We start from the raw sequence: 16,207 nt of genomic DNA, 5'->3' as shown, positions 1-16,207 counted from the left end.
ACTTAGAATCAGTCAATTATGCACCAGTGGTTATCAAGTCATCTTTAACAAAAAGTCTGGTATAGTCAAAGATTCACATGATAAGCGCTTGTTGGTTGCTCATAAATGAATAAATTTGTATAAGATTGATAATGATGACCTTGCTGATCAAAGATGTATCATGTTTCATCGTGATGACAGATGAGCAATGGATTTGGCATAAGAGACTTGGGCATGTAAGCTTCAAGCATCTTCCTAAGCTAAGTCGAAACAACCTTGTAAGTGGTTTGCCTAAGATCTAATATGATCCCAGTGCCTTATGTGAAGCATGTCAGAAGGTGAAGTAGGCTAAAAGTTCCTTTGAGTCCCTTTGAGTCTAAGAACTTAGTATCCACTTTTGAACAGATGGAGCTTTTGCGCCTAGATCTGTTTGCACCCATAAAAGTTGCAAGTTTGTGTGGACAATACTATGGCTTAGTCATTGTTGACGATTGTTCTAGATTCACCTGGGTGATCTTCTTAACCTTCAAGAATGGATCTTTTGAGAAATTCTCAATCTTCTGTAAGAGGGTGCAAATTGAAAAGGGATTTCACATCTTTGCTATTAGAATTGGCAATGGAGGCGAATCTAAAAATGTAAAGTTCAAATCCTTTTGTGAGGAGAGTGGCATCCCTCGCAAATTGTTAGCTCCAAGAACGCCATGGAGTAGTAGAGCTGAAAAAATAGGACTCTCCAAGAGATAGCTAGAGCTACGTTGCATGGGAAATATCTGTAAAAGTATTTCAAGGCGGGAGGTTTCGGCACTTCATGCAACATCCATAATAGAATGCTGTTAAGACCAATATTAAAGAAAACTTCATATGAATTTCGGAATGGTAGAAATCCCAAACATTTCATATTTTCATGCTTTTGGATGTGTGTTATATTCTTTTTTTTTTTAATAGTGTTATATTCTTAATACTATAGATAAAATTGGAAACTTTTATGCAAAAACGATAAGGAAATATTTCTTGATTATCCTGAAAAAATCTAAGGCATACAAAGCATACAATTATCCAACTCAAACTATGGAAGAAATTGTGCATGTTAAATTTGATGAAAGTTAAAGTCTGGAACACATTCTAGAACATGAAGAATCGCTTGCAGGACTGGATCTAAATGAGGATTAGAATTTGGACAGTTCAGATACTGATGCTACTCATATGATGGACACAACTAGTACTAAAAGAGATAAGAATGATGATCATACCAACAAGCAGTGGAAGTACAAAAAGTATCAGTCTCCTGAACAAATCATCGGAGAACCATTAAGAGGAGTCGTGACGAGCTCAGGACTAAGGATCCTGAACTCACGACTAAGGATCCTGAACTTGAGGCATTTATTTTTGAGATTGAGCCTAAAGACAAAGATGAAGCTCTAAATGATGAGATATGGATTCTAACTATGCAAGAAGAACTCAATTAATTCAAGATAAATGATATATGGACCCTTGTTCTAGAACCAGAAGACAAGATAGTCATTGGAGCAAGATAGGTTTTTAGAAACAAGCTCGACGAAGATGGTACATTTACAAGGAACAAAGCAAGGTTAGTTGTTCAAGGTTACAATCAACAAGAATGTAAGTATTGAATGAAATAGCGAGGAAGAAACTGTTAAAATGGGAGTGATGTGGCATATGACGAATAGGATATGTCATGCTTACATGGCAGATAATTGCACAATCAGCATCCTGAGTCGCGAACACGTAAGCATTTTATGTGACAATTTTAAAAAATCCAACTATAGGGTGGAGTGAGGATCGAACCCAAACTCTTATGTTGCAAAACCAAGCCAAGGGCTAAGTTCTATTCCCATGGACGAGGATATCTTTGTCCACGAGAATTTAACAACAAATGTCAAAGTTCATGTAAAAAACAAAACAATAAATCTATTTTCTGTGCAAATATTTTTTTGAAATGAAAACAGCCTAATTTATTATCCTTCTTTCCTATCCTGTGACCTTTTCCCACAGCACTGAAGGATAAAATACTTTTATAACTAACATTAAATTACATTATTTGTGTACATCTCTTCAGTAATACAACCAAATGTACAGCATGGTCTTCCAGGCTCCTCTGGTATGAATCCAGTTTATTGTAAAAATCAAACCTGAGTATAGTAAAATGATTCAGGCATATTCCATGTCTGCGACATCTTTTATGTTCTGCAATAACAAAAGGAGGTGAAAGAAAATTAACTAAAATTGCAACCAAAGTAGTAGATGTCTAGATGCAGGAACCAGTTAAACTCACATTTGAGATATCCTTCCACAAGTTGAGTGTCTTGAGAGCCTTTCCTGATTGTTGTGTTTCACGCGCCATAGACACCCCTTCAGCTAGGTTGCTTACATAGCCACTAACCAAGAGAGCTGCTGCTGCATTGAGAACCTAGCCATTTTTGGTGCATAATAACAAAATTAAATGTTAAAACAAGTGCATTCATAGAGCGAAAGATAAGTAACCATATATAATGCAGGACATATTATGAATTTCATTACTTCCGAGGAAAATTGAAACAGAATGAACAATAGAGAATCTGCCTTTGAATGGAATTCAGTAAAATAGCACTCTAGAGTTACAAGAGAACTTTTACTTTTAGGGGGGTGGGGGATAAAAGTATAGATGCAAACAACTGCTGCCCGTATTTCATCAAGAATCACTTTCATGTGGTTAAGACGCAAAATCTTCTATGCAGAAAGAAAAAGAAAAAAAAAAAAAGGCTGCCGAAGGAGCTTACTGACACAATTACATGGTAAATTTCATTTCTTGAAAACCAAGTAAAGACACAAGTTTCATCTCCTGAATCCTGATGAGGCCAATCAGAGCTAAATTTTAAGCCAGTAAAAAAATAAGGAAGATAAATTAATTACAGTTTTAATGTAACAAGGTCAAATTAAGATATAAGGGAACAAGTCCATCTCAATCAAAATATCATAAGCTCCTAGCTGAATTTGCAGTCAAAGCATCATTATATATTTTCATTCCACATTTCCAAGGCCACCGCACCTTCCAATCAATCATGCTGAGCTAACATTCTCTCAGAATTTTAAATGATCATAGAAACCAAAGATACTCACCAAAGCATCTGCAATAGGCCCAATCTCCCCACCTAGAACACGCTTCAGAATCGCTGCATTGTATTCTGGGTCACCACCTTTTAAGCTTTCAAGATTGCACCGCGGAATGCCAAAATCCACTGTTCCAATAGACAACATGATGTGAAGAATGCATTAAAGTGTGTATTTTCAATGAAAGATCCATAATAGCACCTTCGCATGTGAGTCAGCTTTACCAAACTACTTCGCAACAGAAACAGATAAAAGATTAACAATTATCATATGCTTACAGGGATCGAATGAGAACCTATCAATCTTTTCTGGAGTAACATCAAGCACTAGACCAGGTCCTGTATGCCACACAAACAAGAGATCAGAAGGTACCTAACAAATCAGATTCAAATACCTATGTCTTTCAAATAAACAATTTCCAGATGCCAAACTGCAAGATATCTTACCAAGAGGACTTATTTCATCCAAACCTTCAGAGTGGACAACTAAAGCTCTTTTCATGCCAAATCTATGAAGTGCCTTAGCCATTTTGATGACCTAACCAAAAGCCCAAGACAAATGGCTTATTAGGGACGACATAGATAGAGAAAAGCAGCAAGAATGAGATTCTAAACCTTTAAATTTATATTTCCTTCACTTATTTATTTTTTAGTAAAAGGAACAAAGGAATTAGCAAACAAAAACAAATGTTTATAAAGTAAGTTAAGGGGGGAAACTAAATAATCCATGAAGTTTATTTATAATTGAAACATGTCAAATTCAGTTTGTAATTACAATCTCTTAGTAAAAAAAAGGGTAAGACTCTAGACGATTTGAAGTTCTGATTTGAGCAGAAACCTTAGTTTTGAAATCTGACCCAAACTGACTGGTTCAAATGCTTACCCTAAAGAATCCGTTGATCTCAAAATCAGGGAAAACTAATGAAAAAACCGGTCTAAAACTGGTGCAAAGTACTGTCCGACCAGGTCAATATTTGGAGTCAGAGCCCTTTTGCTTCATACATCAATGTTTAAAGTTTAGAATATCAAAAGTAGCTAAAATAGGTTGATGTGAGAGGAAGGATGGAACTCATTTACAAAATTTCAATGCAACCCAATTATTTCAATCAATCTTCACTCAGCAAATGTTATCAATTTGAATACATTACCGATCAATTATCTATGATGGAGCTTACCAAGTCCTCAGTGTACACTCCTACAACTGCAAAAGGTGCCCCTGCTGGATTTAACATGGGACCCAATATATTGAATACAGTTCTTATTTTCAGCTTCTTTCTCACAGGCCTGACAATCTTCATTGCCGGGTGATACTTTGGTGCCATCATGAACCCAATTCCTGCTTCATTCACACACTTTTTTACCCCCTGGTTTGCAAGAACAGAAAAATCAATGGCCAAATGCATTGATCGATAACCAGTTCGATATCCAAAAACACACACCAGCAAGCACTATTTACCCTATCATTTTATACAACTAACCATAAATGTACTACTGAATGAGACATACAATCCTAGCACATGTTATCAACTTCCACAAAACAAAGGTAGTAACCGAGATATTTGCCCCCCCCACTAACCTGAGGGCCCAAATCAATAACCACGCCCAAAGCTTCTAATACATCAGCACTTCCACACGCAGAAGAACTCGAACGGCTTCCTTGCTGCAGCGAGGAAACAAAACAAAACACAAACCACACATCAAAACACACTTTCAATCAATAATAATAATAACAGATTCGCGCTACGACAACACAACAAAACCTTTGCAACTTTAACCCCACAAGCAGCAGCAAGAATGGAAGCCCCAGTTGAAATATTAACGGTATTCGCCCCGTCCCCTCCTGTGCCCACAATGTCAACCACATCCACCAAACCTTCAACCTTGTTTGCATGTTTCATCATAGCCCTCGCTAACCCCACAACCTAAACAACAAAAAATCAACAATAACCACCCATTTTTTTCAACATTTTCATGATAGATTAGGCATAAAATATAGAATGTGAAGCAGAAAAGCAAAGTTACTTCTTCAAATGTTTCCCCTTTTGCTCTCAAGAGCACAAGAACAGCGCTAATCAATGCCTCATTGGGTTCATTCAAGACCAAATCAAGACACGCTTCGGCTTCGGTTTCCGACAGGTCAACGCCATTAATCAACGATTCAATTAGCTGCACATGAAATTTCAATTTCAATTTCAACTTCAATTTCAATCGACGGAATTGAAGACAAGTAATGATGAAATTGATTAACCGTGAAAGAATGAATTGATTGACCTGAGGGACGGACTTAATGGAGGAGACACCAGCATTGCAGGAAACGGCGGCGGAGACACGGTGGGAAATCGGAGAGGGAAGTGGCGGGGTTCGGAGGAGGGTGAGATTGGGAGAGGGAACGCGGTGGTGAGTGAAGAAGAAGGAAGGGGAAGAAGTGAGTGTGGAGAAGAGAGCTTGTGCCATAACCATAGTGGTTTTCTGGTTTTACTTTATTTTTTTTGGGTTACATTTGTCAAAATTGAGAGGAATGAGTCTAGTCATATATACAACAAGTAGTAGGAGGACCAGGGAGCACATGATTGGGTGGAATTTGGTAATCTTGCCTAAAAATGGTAAAAATGTGAAGGTGGGCACATTCTTTTTGTTCATGGTCCATTTTAAGGTTTTTTCACGTATAAGGGTTTGAGGATGATGTCTCAGTCTAAGTCTAAGGTAGAGAAAGTTGTCGGGCTCAAAAAACACTTATAAAAGATTTACATTTACTTCATTAAAGGAAATTTACAGGAGTTCGAACCTGCGACCTGTCAGATACAAGACTCTATCATGCTCTACTAAAGCAATTCTCTTAGGTTTTTAACTTTCTCTTTTGAGTGACTTTATATCCTCCTAATTCATTTTCCTATAAATCATCTTACATACTAAATGGAGAAAGAATTAAATGTTTTTTTACGATTTTAAGATACTAAATGGATTACTATAAATACGGGTAAATATTTTATCTTTCAAACAAGTCAATTATCCACAATGTAATCCTTAGTGCACTTCCATTTCTTTTTCTCTTATATCTTCCTCCCCTTTTCTTTACATTACTTCTCTTTTGAGATAACAAATAAGTATCTTTAAAAAGTGCTAAAATCGTTGGTAACCTATAAATAAGCGTTTACATTCTTAATTTTACGATTGTATAAATTATGAATAATGAAAGTTTTAAAGTTCATAGGAATGCAAAATGCTATATTTGCTGCGGATAAGAATGCTATTTTTATGGATGAAACTTTCATGAAAATACAAATTTTATTCACAACAAAAGAAGTTTTTTTGTGCAGACCAAATCTATTACTGACAACCATGGCTAATAATTAACGAAAAAAGTCGGTGATAAGCTATCGACAAAAAAAAAACCATCAGTAAGGCACCGATGACTTTTCAGATCCTTCGGGAAAAAAATACTGACTAAGCCAATACCCGTTGCCTTTTGGTTATCGGTAATTAAACATTACCGATGATTTTTCATGGTTATTGATAGCTTTTGGCCATCAATAATGGACATTTTTCTTGTAGTGAAAGGACATAGCCCAAAGGTGGGTGGTGGCAGCCGTAGAAGAGACTATATATAGAGGCTGGAGGAGGTGGGTGGAGGCCATAAGCGGTGGTGACATGCGAGGGCAAGCAGAAAAAGGTTCCAAGCAGAGGTGGTGCACACAACATGGGTGGCAAAAAGATGATAGTGGGGGCGGATGCATGGGACTTCCAAAGTACCCAAGACACTAGAAGAATGAAAAGGGACAAAAACTCAAACTAATTGAAAAAAAAACTCACTTATTTGAATAGCAAAATAATCTGATGTGGAATAAAACCACCTATTTTAGAGAAAACACATACTAAACTGAATGAAAAGCCTCCATAGAAGAGGCAAGGCCGTGTACAGACATTTTGTGGCCTTAGGCGAAAATGTTAAATGGGCCTTTTTTAAGAAACTTAACATAAAATATTTATTTTTATATTAATCTTCTAACTTTTTTACCTGCAAAATCATTGACCAGAGTTTTATAATTAAATAATTCTAACATTTCACTTTCAATAGATAAAATAGCGAACACGTTCAAACTATCTTGTAACATTGTTGACTCAATAGATTTTATGTTTTATAACTCAATACAATCAGTGTGCTCATTTCTGTTGTTAACACTTCTCTTAGTACTTTCAACTCTGAAAATAAATCAAAACCATCAATATCAGAATACTCATTAAAACTTAAAAACTTTTCAAGACTAATTCATCCTCATCTAAATATTTAAATTTTTTGGTATCAAATAAAAAACCAAAAATGGTCTCATATATTGTAAAAATTGTTCAAATCGTTTCTCAATAGAATTAATTGATAGATCTAATATGTATAAAAATACTCAATACGAAAAGATTCTTCAGGTGAATGTGTGTTCTCATCTATCTATCTATCTAATATCTATATCTATATCTATATATATATGTAAAGCTCACTTGAGCTATAAGTATTAAATACATTAAACAATGAAGTTAACCAAATTAAATTTCTATTTAACATTCAATATAATGTAACTTTTGAAACATGTCAATCTTTTTATTTTTTGACTTTACACATGCCAATATAATGTAACCTTTGAATTAAATTATGTAATAATTTTTTATTAAATAAATTAAATATAAAGATTAATTTAGCTACCTATACTAAATAATAAAATTATAAACTAAATTTTGAGTTTTTTTTTTACATTACCCATTTATTATTTCTTTATTTCAAGAAAACAATCATCAACTATAAAAAAAACTACATTAAATCATATGGTTGTACTATATATTAAATAGTAAAAATAGAAAATATATTAAATAATAAAAAACTCCCATTTTTTAATTGTATTAACTATTAATTATACATTTCAGTTACTTATAAAAAAATATTTATAAGTATTAATTAAAAAATGTTAGAATATTAATTATCAATCATAAATTGAAGGGGAGAAAGTTAAAATAAAACTATGTAATATCTTGATACACAAAAAAATATTGAGAGTTAAAATTAAATATAATAAAATAATATTTATTAAAAAATAATTAAGAAAATGTTGTCTTTAAATAAAAAAGTGGTGCTCTATAGGTATTTACCATTAATTATAATATGTGTGTATTCGTTGAAAAAATTCTTTAAATATAATATTTGGTCTATTATATATTAGTAGAAATTACTTGAAAAAGAATAACGGAGTAAAATAACTATGACCAAAGTTTAATAAGTTTAAATTTAATAAATAATTCTTTACACTAATAAAATCATTTCTTATTATAATTTTAAAAGTTAAAATTAATTTATTGTGGATATAATGTGTAAAAATATGTCTTTATAACTTATTTAAGATATTAAAATTTATTACTTTATTTCATATCTTTCAAATTCACATAATGATTTTCTATATTTTTTAAATGAATAAAATTTTAAGTCTACTTCAGTGCTAATTATTTAATATCAATTACTACAAAGAAATGCATGCGTATTTAATAATAAAGTTGTTTGTGTTGAACATATATGAGACTATTGCTTGGTTTGTGTGTTTGGTGGGTCAAGGGGAAGTGGAATGATTGTCCATATAATTTGGAATAGTTTGCTAGAGGCTTTGAGCGTATCGAATGGCCACGAAAACAAAAGATGCCACGAACAGTGTATTGGGAGCAACCGCCAGCCACTATTTTGAAGTTTAATGTGGATGAGGCGCGAAAGGGAACCCAATGGTAAGTGGTATTGGCGGGGTTTTGTGGTTACTTTGCAAAAGGAACTGGATTGTTGTGAGCTTTTGACGAAGGTTCAAGTAGTGTTACATGCTTTGTTATTTTTTCAGCAATTTAAATTTTCAAATGTGGTGGTTGAGAGTGATTCCTCCTTAGTGGTTGGGTGAGTGTCTAGGGGAGATAGGAGGTCATGGAAATTGAAAAATGTATTTAATCATATAGATCATCTGATTTTTGTAATTCAGTGTGTTGGTGTGGTGCATGTATTGCGTGAGGGAAACACTGTGACGAACTTTTTGGTAAATCAAGGGTGTGGTAGAGAACAACAGATAAGGTTTGTTGTGATCCAATGTAATTATCTAAATGAGAAGATTGTTCTCATTTTTATTGCGTTTCAGTATTTTTTTTAAATATCAATTATTAATTTGAGTAATATTAATTATTTAGATCTAGAGAACTCTAATTCTATTCAATGAATGTCTCACTTCCATTATTATTTAATTTATTATATTTTATAATTAAACATATTTTATATTTATATTTATCAAAACTATAATAATTATATATAATTTTAAAAATATTATAAATCAACCCGTGCAACGCACGGGTATTATTTCTAGTATATATGTAAAGCACACTTGTGTTTTTTGCATGCAATAAATGCATTAAATCATAAAAGCTCACATACTTTTATATTAAATACATTAAAAAATAAATAATTTAATAAATTAAAAACTGAAAAAATTTGTATTATAAAAAACTATTCAACTACTTATATTAAATAACAACATTCATAGACTTAAAATTGACTTGAGCTTTGCATTTAACAAATTTAAAATATCAAAATTAAAAACAAAATAATATTTATTAATAATTAATTTAGATTAAAAACTTTTAAAATAAAAAAATTTCATATATATATATATATATATATATATATATATGTAAAGCAGACTTGAAAAAATAACATTAAACACATAAAAAATAGTAAATTTATTTTGAATTAAAAACATTAAATAAAAAAAATTGAAAACTAAAATAAAAACTACATCAACTTTATTATTCATTATATTAATTATTAATTGTTAAACTTTTCAATTTCTCATATTTAAAAGTAAATATTAAAATTTAAAACTTTTCAATTTCTCTTATTTAAAATGAAATATTTAAATTATTTAAATTTTAATTATTCATTACAACTTGAGGTGAATTTTTAAAAAATAATAATAATTGAAATTGACTACCTTACATTAATAACAATAATAGATTGTTAATAATAATTTGTTTATATTCTTTACATTATTGTTAATAATAATTATAAATCTTATTAGTTATTAATCATAAGTTGAGAAATTAAAAAAAAAATAAAAAAAAAATTATTACTATTTATTACTTATAAAAAATATTTATTAATAATTAATATCGAAAAAATAGTTGAAAATTAAAAAACAATGTCTCTATAAGATATTATTATTACTATATCGAATGTGTATATTATTTGAAAAAAAAATTAATATGATTTTTGATCTATTATGTAGAAGTAAAAATAACTTGAGGAAGCACAAAAAATAAAAATAATTATTTTATTTCAAGTAATAAAAAGTTATTTCAATTATAATTTTTAAGTTAAAATTATTTCAAGTTAAAAAAAAGTTAAAATTATTTTATTGTTGATAAAAAAGTATAAAAAAATATGTTATTATAAATTATATTAAAACCTCATTACTTGATTTAAAATATTTTAAATTCACTTAAGGATTTTTCAAATTATTAAATTGGTTTTTAAAGATTAGTTATGATTGAAAAATAGAATAACATATGGGGACAATAATTGAGTATCAATGTTTACAACCGGATATATGATAAATCAACACCTCTGCAATTAAAACCACAATAATAAACTTAAAAACAGAGAACCCAAAACAATAAAATATATTACAACCAAAGTTTTTAAAATTAATTTAATACTAATACAAAAGAAATTTAATTACACTGTAATAATTTTTATACTATATTAAAAAAAGTAGTGTAAATAAACTCATGCAACGCACGAGTATTATTTCTAGTTACAAGTATTTCTATCAAAATGAGCTTTTTTTTTATGAATTTTACGTTTTTCACGAAATTTTGGCTCTATATCGATTTCAATGGCCATCATTTTTGTGGATTCTAAAGCCAATGCAAACCCTTTTTCCACATAGTTATTTAAATAAGTGATAAGACCTTTTAGTTAATTTAAAAAAAAATGATATATTGGTCTAACTTCCTTTTTTAGTTGGCTAATATTTAAGAAATAAATAATTCTTATTTTTTATACTTTGGTTGTTTAAAATTTATTAATAGTGAGTAACTAATTTTTTTCTTGGGAGGCTTTAAGCTGTAGCTTATTTCTCTTAATACCATCCACGGAGAAGAGGGTGACCCACCAAAAGGGGAGGAGATCCGGCAGGGATGACGGTGCAATACCTTTTTTCTCTCTCTCCACACTCTACTAGGACTTATGTGATTTTAAGTTGATTAATAGATTTTTCAAAAAAAAGTTGATTAATAGAGATATGACAATGCACTCACGAGGTAAGATTTGAGTGCAATTTTCCTCAAACACCCCCGAATATTAATATATACACACAGTTACACAAAATATTACTATTACCTAATTTAATTAAAAAATTAAAAAGTTATTAATAATGAATACAATTAACTATGAAATAATATTAGAATATATGTACCAAAACACCTATAAAATAATATTAGAATATGAAATTCTCTTTATTCGATAAATTTAAAATTTTCTAACCTCTTTGTTCATTAAAGAAATAAAAGTATACATGACTAAAATATCAATAAATTTTTGTTTTAATTTTACATGTATAACACACATTTTTCACCAAAACAGAATGTAATTAGCAATTCTCCATATAAAAAATGTTAAGCTAGCAATCCCTGCAAAAACTAAATAACCATTAAAAATAATCACACAATTTCATATTTTCGATTTTGATGTTACATACACACATTTATGACAATGATTAGGTTTCCTCTTATTGTCACAAGAGGATTCCTCTTTCCCATACTAGAGCACATTACAGTGCTTATTGGTTGCCCTTTATATCCATACAAAACATTCTCAGAATTTCAGCATATACGTTTTCCTTTTCTCAGCTTATAGAAGAAAACATTCCGTGGATTTTCAGAGCTGAGCAGAGTTATTGGCAATGGCTCCAGCGTCATTGAGAAGGGGAACCAATTGACCTGCCCGGTGTTTCTCCAAAACAGCTGCAAGACAAGATAGTACCATACAGAAAGATGATGAAAAAAAGAAATGTTTGGTGTAGATCCAATTAACTAATTAAGTGATGTAAACATCTGATGTGAGATACGAAGAGAAGAGAGATAAATGATAGATGAGATATACAATGTGATGTGATAGGAAAAAAGAGATATAGAGAAAATGTGGTGTATGAGACAGTTGAGAGGTGTCAGCTGTCACATGAAAATTTCCTAAGTTCTATTGTGGTGAAACTTTGTATCTATTTCTCTCTTCATTTGTATGAAATAGGTGAGATGAACCTCTTATGTGAAAGTTTCCACAAGTTTGCTTTTGTTGAAATTTTGTCAAGAGATCCAAATCTTTGAAAATGATTGGCACAAAAGAGGGAAAAAGAAGAGGGGAGGGAGGGGGGGGGGGGCTTACTGTCACAACCACCAATGTGTTTTCCTCCAATGAACACGTTTGGCACCGTCCTCTGACCTGTCCACTCAGCTAGAGCTGATTGAATACCATCTCCATCACCTTCAAAATTAATAGCAAATGGGGGGGGGCTTACTGTCACAACCACCAATGTGTTTTCCTCCAATGAACACGTTTGGCACCGTCCTCTGACCTGTCCACTCAGCTAGAGCTGATTGAATACCATCTCCATCACCTTCAAAATTAATAGCAAATTAGGTTCTTGAAAACGAAATCACAAAAAAGAGGCATCACGAAGAATTGGTAGCAAATTAGTTTCCTGAAAGTAATGTTTAGCTCTCTAGGCAGAAGAAAATAGACCATTAGACTCTAAGTCGGATATAAAATGGGGGATAAAGTTCACATATTTGCATAAATCATGATGCAAATAGAAAAGTATCAAAAAATAGATGATACTCTTACGATTATTGATAAATTTTCTTTTGCTGGTCAAGAAAAAAAGAAACCAAAGTAACTCTGACATGTGCTGTCATGCATAAACTATCAGACAAGTGTTCAGAAGCAACCAATTCACCTCCACAGTTATCTAACCATCTAATTGGGAAACTTCAAATGTAAGAAAGGGTCAATATCAGGCAAAACCTATAGAAGGGACAACAAAAGCAGTCCTCAAACTCCTCACACCAACACTAGACTAATTTGAATAGCAAATGGATGTTAACATGTAGTTTAAGAAAAATAAAAGAGAGAACTGTTCTTATAAATTGAGATAAAACTTAAAAGTTCATTCATATTGCATTTAACTGGTCTCTAACCACGCATTTAATGGAACAAACAAGAATTCCATTGAGAGAGCATTTCCATTTAAAGCACACTTACGTTCTGTATCCAATTCAATGACCTTGTAGGTTGCTCCTAGTTGTGTGAGGAGATCCTTGAGCCGCTTGCAGTAACCACAGTAAGTCTTACTGCCAGAACAAAACTTACAATATAGGTTATTAAGATATAAAAAATAAAAAGAAGCTGTTTTATCAAAATGAAAAATAAGGGTGAGTGAAAATGTAAGACACCAATTGGTATTTAAAGCTAAAGGGACATATATGCACAATCAATTTCCAAAGTTGCAACTACCAAAGTCAGAATTGGGAAATAAAAATGAAAAAAGTACAATTGAGGAAAATCTCAGTAATGAAAGAAAATTGTACACAAATTTCTCCATTTTTTAATGAAACCAAACTAATTCTAAAATTAGAATCTGATCAGTGGAAAAATGATACTTGCCAAACACTACATAGTACATATCAATTGGTATACTACATTGAAATAAACCACGATTGGATGTGAGTTTGAACAAACATTAGCTATTGTTGCTTTTCAATGAACGTGGTTTTGGGTCTAAACCTAATGTATGTTTGAATTTCCCTTGAAGTGGCAAAATTCTGCTTCTCCTCTTCATCTTAAACTCAACCGTAAAATTCTAGTTTCTCTGTTGATATTGAAAAGTCACACATTGATAACCAAGATAACCTTAATAAAAGGTAGAACAACCCTCAACTCATGAGCTAACTTTTGGGTTGAGTTAGATCTCCAAATTCTAATATGATATTAGAGTCTATCCTAGATCCGTTAAGTAAATAACACCCGTATATCCACCCTCGGTTGTTCGATCCTACAAATCTCACACTCCAAATATCCAACCCAGAGGCTGGGTTAGGCGTGAGAACGTGTGTTGAGAAGTCCCAGGTTTCTACTAGAGATATGATCAAGATAGTTTTTTAAAGAATAAAACAACCATTAACTCACGAACTAACTTTTGAGTTGAATTAAGACCACTCAAATTCTAATAATTGTTGGTACTATCATCATACTATTGTGAAATCAAGTTAGCATTTAATACCAAACCAAACATACTCAAAAATTAATTGCAGTTTGACAAGTAGAATGAACTAGATAAATACACTACTCAATTAGTGCCTAACATTGAAGCCATCCTTAATCATTAAAAAAAAAGATGAGATTGAAGTGAAATACATACCTGAAGACAAAGACAGGAGCAGAGGAAGCTAACTCCTTAGCCTTATTCATCATCGTTTCCATCTCTTCCTTGCTCAACCCTGAACTAAACGCAGACCCCATTAATATAGCAAGAGAGGGTAAAACGCAGTGATGAGAAATCTTGAAGCTTCTGGCAATTGACAGGTGTTAGAATACAGAACACACAGGTGTTGGAAATTTGATGTTGGTGGATGGCACGTAGATTGAGAGGAAAACAGAACAAAATTAGAAACCACGGCGTCGTCGTGTACCGCGATCAGATTGTGATATGGTGGAATTCTGCTTTATTTGCTCTTGTCAAGTGTCAAGTGTCAACGCAAATTTGGTCTTTAATTTTTAGTTTTTTTCTGAGTAAACATGCATTTTGGTCATTGACTATGTTCACTTATGACGGAGTGATTATCATACTTTGAAAATAGGTGTTTTTTATCCCTGAATGTGTTGCTGTCGGTCAAGTTAGTCATTGGGTCAGTTTTCCGTTAGTCTCTCATACGGAAACACCACATAGCGTTTGCAATGGAGTAGAAACCTAGGGTTCTTCAGCCGTTCTTCACTCTCCTCTCTCTGTGTTTTTGGCTGTTTATCTGATGGGTAAGAGGTGAAGAAACGCTTGGTTTCTAAAAGAAGCTGGCAAAGACTGATTTGCCCGACTTTGGCATCCAATAGAGGATCGACACCTATCCAAGGACTTGTTTGACAGTGAAGTTTCTGAGGGAATATGAATAAGGAGCCAAGTAGGATGCCAACGTGTAAAAAAACGTGACATGTGGTGTTTTCTGTTTGAGGGGCTAACGGAAAACTGAACCAATGACTAACTTGACCGACAGCAGCACATTCAGGGATGAAAAACACTCATTTTCAAAGCATGAGGACCACTCCGTCATAAGTGAACACAGTCAAGGACCAAAATGGTTGTTTACTCATTTTTTTCTACTAGTCTATATCTATATATATAAGTAAAGCACACTTGAACTATTACATTAAATACATTAGTAAAGATTGCATGTATTATAATGCATTAAGTAATAACAAATTATCTTTGTAATAAATATATTGAATAATAAGATTAAAAACTGAAAAAAAAATTGTATTATCAAAAGCTATTCAACTACCTACATTAAATATTCACAAAAAATCCTATATTAAATAATAATAGCTGTAATTTAAAAAAAATAACTTGAGTTGATAAATATTAAGAATTAAAATTAATTAAATTAAAATTAATTAATTATAAATAATATTTATAATTAATTAATTTAGATAAAATAGATTTTTTTGGTTGATAAAATATATTTAAAATAATAAATATTTGTTATTAAATAATTATTGATAGTTAAAATTATCATAGAGTAGTTTTTCCATTTAAATACATATATGATGATAAATAAATTAAATATATTAAAAACTAAGTTAATTAAATTAGGAGATATATATTAAATATGTTATGCATGTCATGTTAGTTATAAAAAATAATAGAATAATTTAATTAAATTTATTTGTCAAAATAGTTTAATTTCAAATTTTTGGTCGATAATAGTTATAATTTTAATTTAAAATATGTTTTCTAATAATATTTAGTATGAGTTTATAATCTCCTATGAGATATATCATTGTTGCACTCATC

General features: G+C 31.5%; 2 protein-coding genes across 3 annotated transcripts; both read right to left on the bottom strand.

Moving 5' to 3' along the window:
- Positions 1 to 1,773: 1,773 nt before the first annotated feature.
- LOC130734500 (anthranilate phosphoribosyltransferase, chloroplastic) lies at positions 1,774 to 5,606 on the bottom strand. Its single transcript, XM_057586948.1, has 10 exons — positions 5,358 to 5,606; positions 5,109 to 5,252; positions 4,847 to 5,008; positions 4,663 to 4,746; positions 4,262 to 4,450; positions 3,534 to 3,624; positions 3,366 to 3,425; positions 3,097 to 3,215; positions 2,273 to 2,407; positions 1,774 to 2,184 (listed from the first exon to the last, which is right to left on the bottom strand). Exons 1-10 carry the CDS (start codon positions 5,544 to 5,546, stop codon positions 2,149 to 2,151), a joined length of 1,209 nt encoding a protein of 402 aa, XP_057442931.1. The 5' UTR covers positions 5,547 to 5,606; the 3' UTR covers positions 1,774 to 2,148.
- Positions 5,607 to 11,781: 6,175 nt separating this feature from the next.
- Positions 11,782 to 15,490, bottom strand: LOC130734503 (glutaredoxin). Of its 2 annotated transcripts, none has more exons than XR_009017972.1 (4): positions 14,564 to 14,976; positions 13,408 to 13,496; positions 12,532 to 12,763; positions 11,782 to 12,113 (listed from the first exon to the last, which is right to left on the bottom strand). XR_009017972.1 is itself a non-coding variant. In XM_057586950.1 (4 exons), the coding sequence occupies exons 1-4, from the start codon at positions 14,662 to 14,664 to the stop codon at positions 12,028 to 12,030; spliced, it is 375 nt and encodes a 124-aa protein (XP_057442933.1). In that variant the 5' UTR covers positions 14,665 to 15,490; the 3' UTR covers positions 11,782 to 12,027. The 2 variants fall into 2 exon arrangements, 1 of the variants encoding a protein (XP_057442933.1); XM_057586950.1 differs by having other exon boundaries at positions 12,665 to 12,763; positions 14,564 to 15,490.
- Positions 15,491 to 16,207: the final 717 nt, after the last annotated feature.

The sequence above is a fragment of the Lotus japonicus genome, chromosome 1 (genome assembly GCF_012489685.1).
Source record: "Lotus japonicus ecotype B-129 chromosome 1, LjGifu_v1.2".
Classification (NCBI taxonomy): domain Eukaryota; kingdom Viridiplantae; phylum Streptophyta; class Magnoliopsida; order Fabales; family Fabaceae; genus Lotus; species Lotus japonicus.
The sequence above is the reverse complement of the archived record's forward strand: the minus strand, read 5'-3'. Positions and strand labels throughout refer to the sequence as shown.

What these genes read in the sequence shown, in the direction of transcription:
- LOC130734500 (XM_057586948.1), bottom strand. Translation starts at nt 5,546, where the DNA reads ATGGTTATGGCACAAGCTCTCTTCTCCACACTCACTTCTTCCCCTTCC. An exon ending in AAGGGGAAACATTTGAAGAA is followed by an intron (nt 5,009 to 5,108) that starts GTAACTTTGCTT and finishes TTTGTTGTTTAG; the next exon opens with GTTGTGGGGTTAGCGAGGGC. An exon ending in TTATTGATTTGGGCCCTCAG is followed by an intron (nt 4,451 to 4,662) that starts GTTAGTGGGGGG and finishes CTTGCAAACCAG; the next exon opens with GGGGTAAAAAAGTGTGTGAA.
- LOC130734503 (XM_057586950.1), bottom strand. Translation starts at nt 14,664, where the DNA reads ATGGGGTCTGCGTTTAGTTCAGGGTTGAGCAAGGAAGAGATGGAAACG. An exon ending in GCTCCTGTCTTTGTCTTCAG is followed by an intron (nt 13,497 to 14,563) that starts GTATGTATTTCA and finishes TTGTTCTGGCAG; the next exon opens with TAAGACTTACTGTGGTTACT. An exon ending in ACACATTGGTGGTTGTGACA is followed by an intron (nt 12,114 to 12,664) that starts GTAAGCCCCCCC and finishes CTTGTCTTGCAG; the next exon opens with CTGTTTTGGAGAAACACCGG.